This window comes from Paramormyrops kingsleyae, chromosome 19, assembly GCF_048594095.1.
Source record: "Paramormyrops kingsleyae isolate MSU_618 chromosome 19, PKINGS_0.4, whole genome shotgun sequence".
In the NCBI taxonomy this organism is placed as follows: domain Eukaryota; kingdom Metazoa; phylum Chordata; class Actinopteri; order Osteoglossiformes; family Mormyridae; genus Paramormyrops; species Paramormyrops kingsleyae.
This window is the reverse complement of record NC_132815.1, coordinates 25,369,097-25,381,435: the sequence shown is the minus strand read 5'-3', so window position 1 is coordinate 25,381,435 and position 12,339 is coordinate 25,369,097. Positions and strand designations below refer to the sequence as shown.

The window sequence follows — 12,339 nt, the reverse complement described above, 5'->3', positions numbered from 1 at the left end:
TCCGCCGCTGTATATTTGGCTGTACAGTCACACTAATACTGCCAGACCTTCATCCATTACGTGTGTTTCTATAAGCACATAAATGTGTTGCGTTTATCTAAAAATACTCTGTGATATAGAAATTGTCATTTTAAAATAGGCTTAGTTCGACTTATTAACCATGATGCACACATGCATCCTTCTCAGGCTTTAACAGATTGCATTTGGAGGGGTTAAATAGTGGATGATTTTGCTGTTACATCGCACCCCCTCCTCCATCAGGCTGCCGATGTCTCTTTGTGATCCTCATGCGTTATTCATGGTGCTCGGCAATGTGCAGCTCCGCCTGCTGAGTCTGACAACCGCGCCGAACAGGGCGGCGGCTTCCTTTGCGATCCGAGGTCACTAATGCCGACGTCGGCCTCCGGTGTATCTCAGCGGCGATACATTAGTATGCAGATTTATTTTTGTAAAAGGAGGCACAGTGGTCGTCAGCGCATCTGCCGTCCCAGTGTTGATCCTTGATCCTTGTTGATCCTTGTTGTGTTTCCATTTGTATCATGTGTTAAAATGCTTAATATTTCAAACCGTCAAAGCCATGGATGAAAAGATTTATATGCCATTCATCAATTTTAAATTCTATGCTGTTTCACATCTAGAGGTTCTTGTCAATGGTAGATCGTACCTCTGTCTAGAATCCTACTACAGAGACAGTCCGAATCCTGTCTGGATTATCAGCCTGAGTGTATTATATTTTAATAAGCTGCACTGTTTACCTGTAGGATCCCAACACAGAACAAATACTCTTGTGTAGTTTCAGGACCTTAAGGATCTCTTTGTTCAAATTATTGTTTATACCTCTAAGCATGAAATATGTCTGTGTAAACATCCCCACTGGCCAGGTCCTTTTAATGGATGGGTATTAAAAAATTAGTGACAGGAGATGGTGAGCTTATGAAACAGACTTGCTTGTGCTCAGATGAGAGGGTCTGTGGCGTGGTGTTTTTGTTGCGACTGCTGCTGCAGGCAGATTTATTGGCTCTGGGCAGCTTGGCCGTCGTGTGACATTTAAGGCACAGATAACGCGCGCCAAGGCCGGCCTGGCGCCTGGATTTCAGCCGCCAATCAGGGGGTCTGCTTTGACAGAAAAGGTTTTCATCCCCTGTCCTGTTCCCCAGGTAAGATTGATGTCTCCCAGTTTGAAGCTCACACATGGGAAAGCTTCTCCGTTATCAGCCCTAGGATTGCCTCCAGCAGGGGGCTAAATCAGCACCACCTACATGTTTCATTGTAGAGGGCTTTCATGTGAAATTGCCACAGTGTGACCTGCAGGGCTTATAGTGATGAAACATTTGCAGTATAATGAAAGAAAAGCTATTGAATTATAATTGGGCGATAAAGCAGGTGTTTTTCATGCTGTGTCTATTTGTTTTGCATTCCTGCCTTATGAAGGGTGTATTTTGATCAGTCTAATAGATTGTATTGGAAGTGACCAATTCCTCAATGTGGCAAAGAGTATTTTTTTAAAGGTTCTTATTTTATAGCTAGGTGTTGGTTTCCGTGACCTGTCCTGGTTAGTCGTAGATGTTTGCTTTGTGGGTCTTGAATTGAACTCCATCTCTTCCATCAGGTGTAGCAGTGTCAAGGTGCAGCCATGGTGGACACGACCACCTCCATGAAGATGACCACTATGGCCATCCAGAACCTCTTCAGCTACGTGGAGGAGGAGAACCTGTCCGCCGTCAAGGTGCACCTGGACAAGTTCAAAGAGGTGGATGGCAGAAGTGATGTGAGTGGCCAGCAGAGTTTTGTTTGTGTGATTTCGGGGGAAAACAAGGAATTCTGGCTTGTCTGGTAGATGAGGCCCATTTGGATGTGGAGATGGCTAGATGGAGGTTCATAATGTTTCATGGCAGTGAAGTGATGTACCTCCATGGAAGTGTAGCTATTCATTTAGCTGGAGCAGGTTGGGTAAGTGAGAATCAGTGTTGAGGGGTCGTTGATTTCTTCGCAGAATGGACAGACCCCCTTGATGCTGGCTGCTGAACAGGGCAGTCTGGAGATTGTGCAGGAGCTCATCAGGAGGGGCGCAAATGTCAACCTGGATGATGTGGTGAGTCTGCGGTCATTGGAAAGAAGAACCCCCCCCCCCATCCCCTTTGGAACTCGCATAGCAACAGGGTCTCCATGGCAACAACATTTGGTTTTGGTCACCATGGTAACAAGACCCACTGCCACATTTCTCCTTTGTTGTCCAGGACTGCTGGACGGCCCTGATCTCGGCGGCCAAGGAGGGTCATGTGGAGGTGGTGATGGAGCTTCTGGAGAACAGTGCTTACATAGAGCACAGAGACATGGTGAGAGGGGAAGAAACTTGGCCAGGAAGACAAAGCAGAATAAATGAATCGGGCAGATATTCCCAGTTTGGTCACTTCATTTAGATAATTCATGTAAAACTGGTGTGTTAAAGACTTACTGCTTTGGGTTGATTTTGTCAAAACATATCATGCAGATTTATTTAAACCTTCATTTTTCAAGAAAAACAGCTAAGGCTGTGGATGTGTTTTGTAAGCAGTAAAATGTCCCAAACAGTCATTTGTCTATTAAAACAAAACCCTTTCTTATTATGAAAAAAATAGACCTACCCTGCTGAACCTGCTGAGCGGGGGATCATGCGTTCTTAGCTTTTAGTTTTAGTTTTAATGTTAATGTCAGAGGATCCTTTTCATTACTCTTATAGGTAGATTCATACAGCAGTACAGCTACCTGAGACGTGTCCTGCCAGCCGTCAGCAGGCTCTGTCAGCATCTGTTTAAACTGCACCTTTTCTATTCCTGTTGTTTTGTTTTATGCTGCTACTGGAACTTCTGCTATTTCTTTTAACATTAATAAAGTCTGCCTGTCTTTAAAACTCTAACTTTGACTATATCAATACAGGTACTCGGCATATTTTATGTATTATCTAATTGGTTAATGGTTTGTAAATAATTTTTTGGCCATAAAGTGGAAGTCAGTGGTCGGGCAGTATTGGTAACCATGTGACCTTGCCTTTGACGTCCAGGGAGGATGGACGGCACTCATGTGGGCTGCCTACAAGGGCCGTGTGGAGGTGACCAAGGTGCTGCTGGAGAATAACGGCAACCCCAACACCACGGGGCAGGTGAGGAGGGGGGCTCGTCTCGCGCCATTCAGAAAGGCAGCGAGGAAGAGACAGTCGGCTCATTTTCAGTAAACGCAAAATCCTTCTCATTGGACCAGTATAATAACCTTTGCATATAATAATTATTACCTTTAACAAACGGTAAAACTACACAAAAACATTTTTGTGAACTAAAAAATTAGAACTAAATGAAAACTATAAATGATTTCTTCTGAAACTGGCAAATAAAAACAAACATCATGTACTTTCCGTTGCTGTTGTTAAATATATTTAGCTAATGTAATGATTTGTTTATCCTTAATGACGTCAGTGCATAATGTACACCGCGTATTTATGTAGGATCAGACATGCAAAATAGCTCTACAACTTTAAGTCTATTCCTGAAAATAAAAAATTAAACAGAAATATCTCTCTAAAATAAAACTAATAAAACCACACTGAAAACAAAACTAACTCATTTTAAAGAAATTTAAATTGAAAATAAATATAAAAATAAAAACTAAATAAAATCAAAACTCTAACCACTCAATCAGGCAGCCAGCCTTTGATGCGTGGTATGGGCGGGCTTTGTGTCCGTGAAGGTATTTGTGTAATTTCAACCTCCATCCCCCCCCCCAGCAATACAGCGTGTACCCCATCATCTGGGCAGCTGGCCGTGGGCACGCAGAAATTGTGCACCTCCTGCTCCAGCACGGTGCCAAAGTGAACTGCTCAGACAAGGTAAGCCTCACATGTGCCTCACATGTGCCTCACATGGGACAGGCTCAATGACAGCTGATGAGTATGTCCTCCCTCCCTCTCAGTACGGCACAACCCCACTCATCTGGGCAGCCAGGAAGGGCCACTTTGACTGTGTGATGCACTTGCTGGAGAATGGCGCTGACGTCGACCAGGAGGGGGCGGTAGGTGGTACTCCTGCTTCACATGCACACAACAGCATGGACTCTCTCTCACTCTTACTCCAGTGTTTAGGCCAATCACATTCTCAAAGAAATAGCCTTTTTTTAGAATACGGTTACTTCTTTCAAAGAATACCTGGATAGAAGTGACCTCCAGTATTACTTTAGCATGATATTTCTAAGGACATTATAAGTACATTGCCCCTTTTACTACTTCCTTCCCCTCCCTCTTGACACTGAACTTCTGCTTGTGACAGATAGGTCATGGTCGCCGTATTGTGGCAGTCTGCTAAGGCCTCACCCTCTCTGTTCCTCCCACCCCTCGCCAGAACTCCATGACGGCCCTGATTGTGGCAGTCAAGGGCGGCTACACGGAGGTGGTGAAGGAGCTTCTGAAGAGGAACCCCAACGTGAACATGACAGATAAGGACGGCAACACCGCGCTGATGATCGCCGCGAAAGAGGGCCACACTGAGATCGTCCAGGACCTGCTGGATGCCGGCACCTACGTCAACATCCCGGACAGGGTATGGGCTCAGGCACACCCTCACCTCTAACAGAAGTGGGAGCCAAGATTAGATTAATGGAGTGATTTGGATTTTCAGGGAATTATGTACCTAATGTTTTGAAGCCACGGTGGCTGGACAGGGAGACAGGCATACATTTTGTGTGTGTGTGTGTGTGTCCACTCCCCAGAGCGGGGACACAGTGCTCATCGGAGCCGTCCGGGGTGGCCATGTGGAGATCGTTCGGGCCCTGCTGCACAAATATGCTGACATCGACATCAGGGGGCAGGTAGGTGGTGTCACCACACTTCCTGCGCCAGCAGAGGGCAGCCACATGCCGTGATGATCTGACCTGCTCTATATTAGTCCTGTTGCTTGAACGTCTGGATAGAACCACTCACTATTCTACTGCCCTTCTGTGCGTGACTGTCTGCGCTGTTTTATGTGTGTATCGCATAACAGCTGAATATTTTAACAGCTTTAACAAGGTAGGCATATTTTAGATATATTGATATATTTTATTAAGGTTCTTGCAAACACCAAGAGCATTATTAAAGGGCTGGTGTGTATGCAGGTTTTTGGGATAACCTGTAGGTCAGCTGTTCAAACCCAGGTGTGAGGACTCTTCAGCCAATCAGTCTAATTGGTAATTTAATTAAGGAGTTGCAGCGAAAACCCGCATACACACCGGCCCTTTGCGGATAATATTGCCCACCCCTGCCTTAGTGCGTGTGTTTTTTTATTCATTCTTATATACAGTGGTACCTCAGTTCTCGAACTCATTAGAACTTGAATTTCTTAAAAGTCGAACCAAGCAGTTCGACAAAAAATTACCTAGAACTCGATCTGAATCTCAGAAATCAAACCGTGAACGCAGACCTAAGATAACTTGTACGCGCGGGGAAATGAGTCGCGGCACGTCTGTCAGCGGAAACAAAGGGTAACGCTTCAGTCTCAGCCTTGCATTCGCTGTGATAGCATCGTGCATGTTTACACTAGCTGAATACATATATTTAGACAGTAAAAATACATTTTAACAGTAATCATTATTATATAATAAAATGCATTTAAAAATAAAGATTTCTTATTAATTTAATATTAATAATAAACCTTTGATGCATTTAATTATAATAATATTGTCGTGCCCAGCGGGGACGGAATGAAGACAAAGGCGCAGACGTCAGGGTATCGGGGAATACGGGGTTTAATTACAGGTAAGGCAGGCAAAACGCAGACGGACAATACAATGACCGGACTGGGGAAACAAACTGAAACGCGGACGAAATACAGAGGACTAATGACAGCAACCAGAAACAGCTGATCACACGGGGTTAACAAGGGGGCGTGGCACACGGAAGGACCGGAAGATCGCGGACATTGTTTTTTTTTTAACTTTACACATTGTTTGGATACATTTATTTTCTTACTTTACAAATGACTGTTTTGATAAATGTGCATAGATGTGTTTAGTACAGTATATGTTCTTCTTATTTTATCCGGTTCATTTTGTGTTTAAATGCTAAAAAAATATATTTAGGTGTATTTTTTTGGGATCGGGAACCATTTTCCATAATTTCTTATGGGGAAAATTCGATCAGAACTCAAACTTTTTAGGATTCGATCCGGAGATCTGAACGGATTCAGTTCGAGTTCTGAGGTACCACTGTATTTAGTTCCAGTAGGTGACAAGTTAGGGTCACTTGTGCATCTGCTCACAGCTCTCATCATGCCCTCCCCACACTTGTTTCCTCCCTTCAGGAGAACAAGACTGCCCTCTACTGGGCTGTGGAGAAAGGAAATGCCACCATGGTGCGGGACATCCTGCAGTGCAACCCTGACACGGAGACCTGCACCAAGGTGAGGTCTGCACTTCACCCCCCACCGCCCATGCCTCTCTCCCCCTACTCCTGGTTCTGCATTTTCCAGGGCTGAGGTTCCCGAAGCCTTCCTAAGGCTACGTTGTTCATAAGTTCTATGTTAAAAGACAGAACTTACGAATGACGAAGCATTAAGAAGGCTTCGGGGAACTCAGCCCTGGAAAATGGTACCAGAAGAACCAGAAGTCAGGAATATCGATCCATGGAAGGATGGGTATGATCTTTCGAGATGTTTGGTGTGGACAGTGGCACCTGCCTGATTGATGGTATTGACCTTTTGTCTGATCTTCTGTGTGTGGTCAGGATTTAGAGACCCCTCTGATAAAGGCCACCAAGATGAGGAACATCGAGATAGTGGAGCTTCTTCTGGATAAAGGCGCCAAGGTCTCCGCTGTGGACAAGGTATGATGCAGAGCTCTCTGTGACCCGACTGAGGTCATCTCAAAGTGGTGAATGCAGTGCAGAGCAATGTTTCCCCACCCGGTCCATGGGGGCCCCCGGTCCACATTTTTTCTCCCTCTCAGCTTCCTACCAAAACATGGACTGTCTAGAGGTCCTTGAGGACCGGGTTGAAAAACACTGGTGGAGCTTGTGATATGTCTTCTCCTTTGACCCTAAAGCCAGTGGTGGGTGGAGGATTTCACTTGGGTATGAGGCGGGGGGTGGGGATTGCGATTCAGGCCTCTATCTCAGTGGGATCCTCTTACTGCAGAAGGGAGATACGGCGCTCCACATCGCCATCCGGGGGCGGAGCCGCCGCTTAGCTGAGCTGCTCCTCCGCAACCCCAAAGATGGCCGACTACTCTATCGGCCCAACAAGGCGGGCGAGACGCCCTACAACGTCGACTGCAGCCACCAGAAGAGCATCCTCACCCAGATCTTCGGAGCCCGTGAGCACAGCTTCCATCTTTGTGATGTTTATTTCCATTGGTTGCCAAACACAGTTTATGATACAGGCACTTGTTTAAATTAAGAGGGTTAAAAGTTTAGTTAATTTACTTCTAATTTTAATTTGAGAAGCTGCATACATCCAGGTTTTTAACCACTCCTCCTTCACCTTTTTCCACTCTGCCCTGGCATGACCAGGCCACCTGTCCCCCACGGAGTCTGACGGTGACATGCTGGGATATGACCTGTACAGCAGCGCGCTGGCTGACATCCTGAGCGAGCCCACCATGCAGCCGCCCATCTGCGTGGGCCTCTACGCCCAGTGGGGCAGCGGCAAGTCCTTCCTGCTCAAGAAGCTGGAAGGTAAAGGCTCAGCCACGGTCCCAAAGACCTAACGGCAGTCTGTGTCTTGTTGTGTTGTCTGTCTTAGGAACATGGGAGTTAGGAAGATGGCTGCTATGTGTGTACACATGTATACAGCTTCCTAACACTCAGGCAGAGCTTAAATATTTTTTTCCTGGTAATTATTGAAAGCTGGGGGTTATTTATTATTGTTATTCATGACTTTGAATACGACCTGTAATGAGACATGGTTATTATCTTATTACAAGGATAAATATAGGCCCGGGTTTGATCTAAATTTTGCCCATGGAAATTGTCACATGTAATGTAGTGAAATACTTGTCGGTCTTGTCAGTTGCGGTGCCAGAACTTTCCTGGCGCTCGTGACCCGCGCGGAGATGTAATTCCAGTATCCCCTTCCCTTGGCGCAGACGAGATGAAGACGTTTGCCGGCCAGCAGGTGGAGCCGCTGTTCCAGTTCTCCTGGCTGGTGGTAGTGCTGTCCCTGCTGCTGTGTGGCTCCGTGGCCCTGGTGCTGGGCTTCACCGTCGACCCCAAGCTGACCGTGGCTGTGTCCCTCAGCCTGCTGGCCCTGCTCTACCTCTTCTTCGGTAACCCCTTCGGCTCTGTGGCTGCCCCTCCCTTCCCTCAACACGCTCCTGCTCCGCGGTGACTTGGAATCAGTTCAGTGCTCCCTGTGCCAGCAGATCTGCTGTTTTTCCACTCCATATAGCCTTTTATGTAACTGCACTGAGTACTAATCGATAGCATTGCTGCTTTTAACGACAGACCTGCCCTGTCACACTGCCTCTTCCTGTGCAAAATAAATATCCCTTTTTAAATACCCCCCCCCCCAATCTTTTGTCCTAGACCTCACTTTCACACTTTAACTGCTGCAGTATAACCGTTAGTAGCATAAGTTCTCGCTGTTACATGCATCGCTTGCTGAAGCCCTAAATGAGCATTTTTTTGCCTTGGGCTGTACGTTGTTCTGGATAAGAGCATCTGTCGAATAAAATGCTAAATGTGAAACGCACAGAGACATCACAGGACCAGATGGGTGTTACAGATATTAAACTCTAGTGTTCAAGCATATATTCATAAAATTAATAGAATGAGCTCTGTGAAGTTAAATTTGTCTTTGAAACCACTTGTTACCTGGAGTAACAGAGTCATTGGAAAGCGTTGCTAAACCCAAGTGGAGGCTGTGATGCTGCCAACGTTACTTGCTGTCCTCTGTTTTGGTCACTAGAGGGCACTGCTGTGCTGAAAATAAGACACTCAGACTGCAGCACTCATTTCTCCCAGACAATATAGTAATCAGCTGGAGCTGTTTGGTATTGATTTGCACTTTTAAATAAATGATTCTTACAAATTGGAAACATTGATATGCTGTACAATGAACGATATGAATCTGACGAAGAGTCATGAGCTCTGCTGTCTGGCAGTGGTTTGTATGTGGGGGGGCATGTGCCGTGACTGAGCTGTGTGTGTCTCCTCAGTGGTGGTCTACTTTGGTGGTCGAAGGGAAGGTGAAAGCTGGAACTGGGCCTGGGTCCTCAGCACCTGCCTGGCGCGACATATTGGCTACCTGGAGTTGCTGTTGAAGCTGATGTTTGTCAACCCCCCTGAGCTCCCGGAGCAGACCACCCGTGCACTGCCAGTCAGGTACCCGTCCCGAAATATGCCCATCCGTATCCTGCACATTGGATTCCTGTCCCAAATAATGACCACCCTCACCCTGCCCATCAGGTAACCATCCCAAATAATGACCACTCGCACCCTGCCCATCAGGTACCTATCTCGAATAATGCCTGTCCACACCCTGCCCATCAGGTAACCATCCCAAATAATGACCACCCGCACCTTGCCCATCAGGTAACCATCCCAAATTATGATCACCTGCATCTTGCCCATCAGGTACCATATGATCACCATCACCCTGACCTTCAGATACCTGTTCTGAATAATAACAACTACTGCCCTGCCCGTCAAGTACCCATCCCAAATAATAACCACCTGCGCCCCACTCGTTGGAGTACCAAATGAAGACCATTGCCCTGCCCATCAGGTATCCGTCCCCAATAATGACCACCACCCTGCCCGTCAAGTACTTGACGCAAATAATGATCACTCATGCCCTGCCGGTCAGGTTACTGTCCCAAATAATGACCACCCATACCCTGCCATTCAGGTTCCCATCCCAAATAATGACCACCTGCGCCCTGCCCTACAGAGCCCCATCCTGAACAAACACCTCCCCCACTCAGCATCTTGGCCTTGTTGCTAACTGGTGAGATGCAGGCTGTTCTCCATGTTCAGCTGTAACAGGCTGAATTCAAGCTATATTCCCATAAACTCGGGAGCACACAGTGCCCTCATCTCGGAGACTCCGAGGTCCTGACTGCTGGTCCTCTTCACAGGTTCCTCTTCACAGACTACAACCGCTTATCAAGTGTGGGCGGAGAGACGTCTATGGCCGAGATGATCGCCACACTGTCAGACGCCTGCGAGAGGGAGTTTGGCTTCCTGGCCACCCGCCTCTTCAGGGTCTTCAAGACGGAGGACACTCAGGGTGAGAACCTGCTGCTAGAGTGAAGCTGGAAGTGGAAGGAGGAGCGTCCCACACTCTGACGTGTGATGCACATTAACTGGGCTCCCTAATGGTATAGTACTAGAAACTGAGGGCAGTTTTTGGCATCCTTCATCCACAACTGTGAGGTTTACCTTGTCTTATTTTTATGGTCTATGTGTCATAACTCATAACTTCCTGTATCCTCAGCCTGTCTCCTCTCAGGCCTGCTGCCCCCCCTCCTCCAGAAGGAGGTGGTCTACACCCTTACATTGTCCAAAATATCAGTGTATGACTGTACACACATGTAATTTTTATAGTATGTCAGTTGGCTTGTGGGAGTTTAACTATAAAAATGATTGGTTTAGAGATTTAGCCAATCAGATTGTAGAGGAGGTGGGTCAAAGCAACTAGGAGGTGGGACCAACCAATCAGTTGTCGAGATAACCAACCATTCTTTCATTTCGCCCATGAGCTCCAAAAGATCGCTAATGGGTCTAGCAGCCAGTGATGTTACTGGTAGAGTGCCGGACCGAACCTGATGTTTCTAACCGAAGCTGATCCATTTCACACTCGCTCTCACAGGGAAGAAGAAGTGGAAGAAAACATGCTGCCTGCCGTCCTTCATCCTCTTTACTTTCGTCCTGAGCTGCCTCATTGCCGGCATGGCCCTGCTCGCTGTCTTTAAGGTGGACGGCAGCAACACCACGGTGAACGCCGTGTTGATCGCCATGGCCAGTGTGGTGGGCCTGGCGCTGGTGCTCAACTGCCGCACCTGGTGGCAGGTGCTGGACTCTGTACTGCACTCGCAGAGGAAGCGGCTCCACAGCGCCGCCAACAGGCTGCATAAGCTGAAGAGCGAGGGCTTCATGAAGGTGCTGCCCCCCACACATGCAGGCGTGCCCGCACACACACACACACACACACACACACACGCATGCACATGTAGGGTAAACATATCCTTATGGGGACCGCTCATTCATTTCAATGGGAAAAATGCTAATGCTACAGTAACTATGACAACCTTAACCCCTACCCTGCCCTAACCATAACCATAAGTAACCAAACAAAATAGAAGAATTTTTGCATTTTTAGTTTTTTCATAGCAGTCACCAATTCTTATAAAATAGAGTTTTCCCTTATGGGGACCAGGAAACCGGTCCCCAGGAAACCAGGAAACCGGTGCACACACGCATGCACATGTGCACACACACACGCGCACACACACAAAACTGCTTTTTAACCACATCACTGATCTCTGTGCCAGAACGAATCAATTAGACACATTTATAATTTTTCACACACAGAAGTCCTTTAAAGCACACGCCCACAAGCATTTGTCTCTCTCGTACTCCCCTTTAAATGACCCCCCCACCCCCAACAGGTGCTGAAGTGTGAGGTGGAACTGATGGCCAAGATGGCAAAGACCATCGATGGCTTCACCCAGAACCAGACGCGACTGGTCGTCATCATTGATGGCCTGGACTCCTGCGAGCAGGACAAAGTGCTGCAGATGTTGGATACGGTAAGTGCTCCCCCCCCCCCCCAAGACAACCAGAGTTAATGCCTGTAATTTATCAATGTCAAATTAGCACCTTTAATATAGTTCTGATTGAGAGGCTCATGTTAAAATAAATGACAGCCTGGTCATCGCCTTCCTTGTCTGTCCGACACCAGATGCAGAAAAGGTTTTGCTTTCAGCAGGAACAGGGAATTTCACACAGAACGTCATGCTGCGGGGAATTTCCTCCATCTTAGACTGGCTTATGCTGGTCAGAGCCTGTCCCAGGCAGGACAGGGCACAAGGCTGGGAGACGCCGTGGACGGGATTACAGTCTATCACAGGGCACATAAATAATCACACATTCCAAAACGATGGGCTATTCAGAGATGCCAGTCAGCCCAATGGAAGGTCTTTGGGTTGTGGGAAGTTCCCAGAGGAAACCTGTATCAGATAATATAAACATGCAAACTCAGCACACAGTGTTTATCATAAGGAACAGTTTTTTAAATAAGTTCCAGTAAAGCTCTGTTCTCAGAACCCCATCTAAACACTGCTGGTGATTTTATTGGCATATCCAAGCATATAACAGAGCTGTAGAAGCTGAGACTGATG

General features: G+C 46.9%; 1 protein-coding gene across 4 annotated transcripts in view; it reads left to right on the top strand.

Annotated features, from left to right (window-relative positions):
• kidins220b (kinase D-interacting substrate 220b) overlaps positions 1 to 12,339 on the top strand; it is a 30,050-nt gene that overhangs the window by 1,215 nt on the left and 16,496 nt on the right. For all 4 annotated transcript variants that reach the window (XM_023824820.2, XM_023824819.2, XM_023824818.2 and 1 more), the window contains exons 2-18: positions 1,610 to 1,768; positions 1,994 to 2,092; positions 2,238 to 2,336; positions 3,041 to 3,139; positions 3,758 to 3,859; positions 3,943 to 4,041; positions 4,368 to 4,565; positions 4,735 to 4,833; positions 6,303 to 6,401; positions 6,725 to 6,823; positions 7,134 to 7,311; positions 7,508 to 7,672; positions 8,083 to 8,262; positions 9,154 to 9,319; positions 10,075 to 10,226; positions 10,809 to 11,098; positions 11,608 to 11,748. In XM_023824820.2, coding sequence (XP_023680588.1) covers positions 1,634 to 1,768; positions 1,994 to 2,092; positions 2,238 to 2,336; positions 3,041 to 3,139; positions 3,758 to 3,859; positions 3,943 to 4,041; positions 4,368 to 4,565; positions 4,735 to 4,833; positions 6,303 to 6,401; positions 6,725 to 6,823; positions 7,134 to 7,311; positions 7,508 to 7,672; positions 8,083 to 8,262; positions 9,154 to 9,319; positions 10,075 to 10,226; positions 10,809 to 11,098; positions 11,608 to 11,748 — 2,400 coding nt within the window. In that variant the 5' untranslated portion in view covers positions 1,610 to 1,633. The remainder of the gene's footprint in view (positions 1 to 1,609; positions 1,769 to 1,993; positions 2,093 to 2,237; positions 2,337 to 3,040; positions 3,140 to 3,757; positions 3,860 to 3,942; positions 4,042 to 4,367; positions 4,566 to 4,734; positions 4,834 to 6,302; positions 6,402 to 6,724; positions 6,824 to 7,133; positions 7,312 to 7,507; positions 7,673 to 8,082; positions 8,263 to 9,153; positions 9,320 to 10,074; positions 10,227 to 10,808; positions 11,099 to 11,607; positions 11,749 to 12,339) is intronic.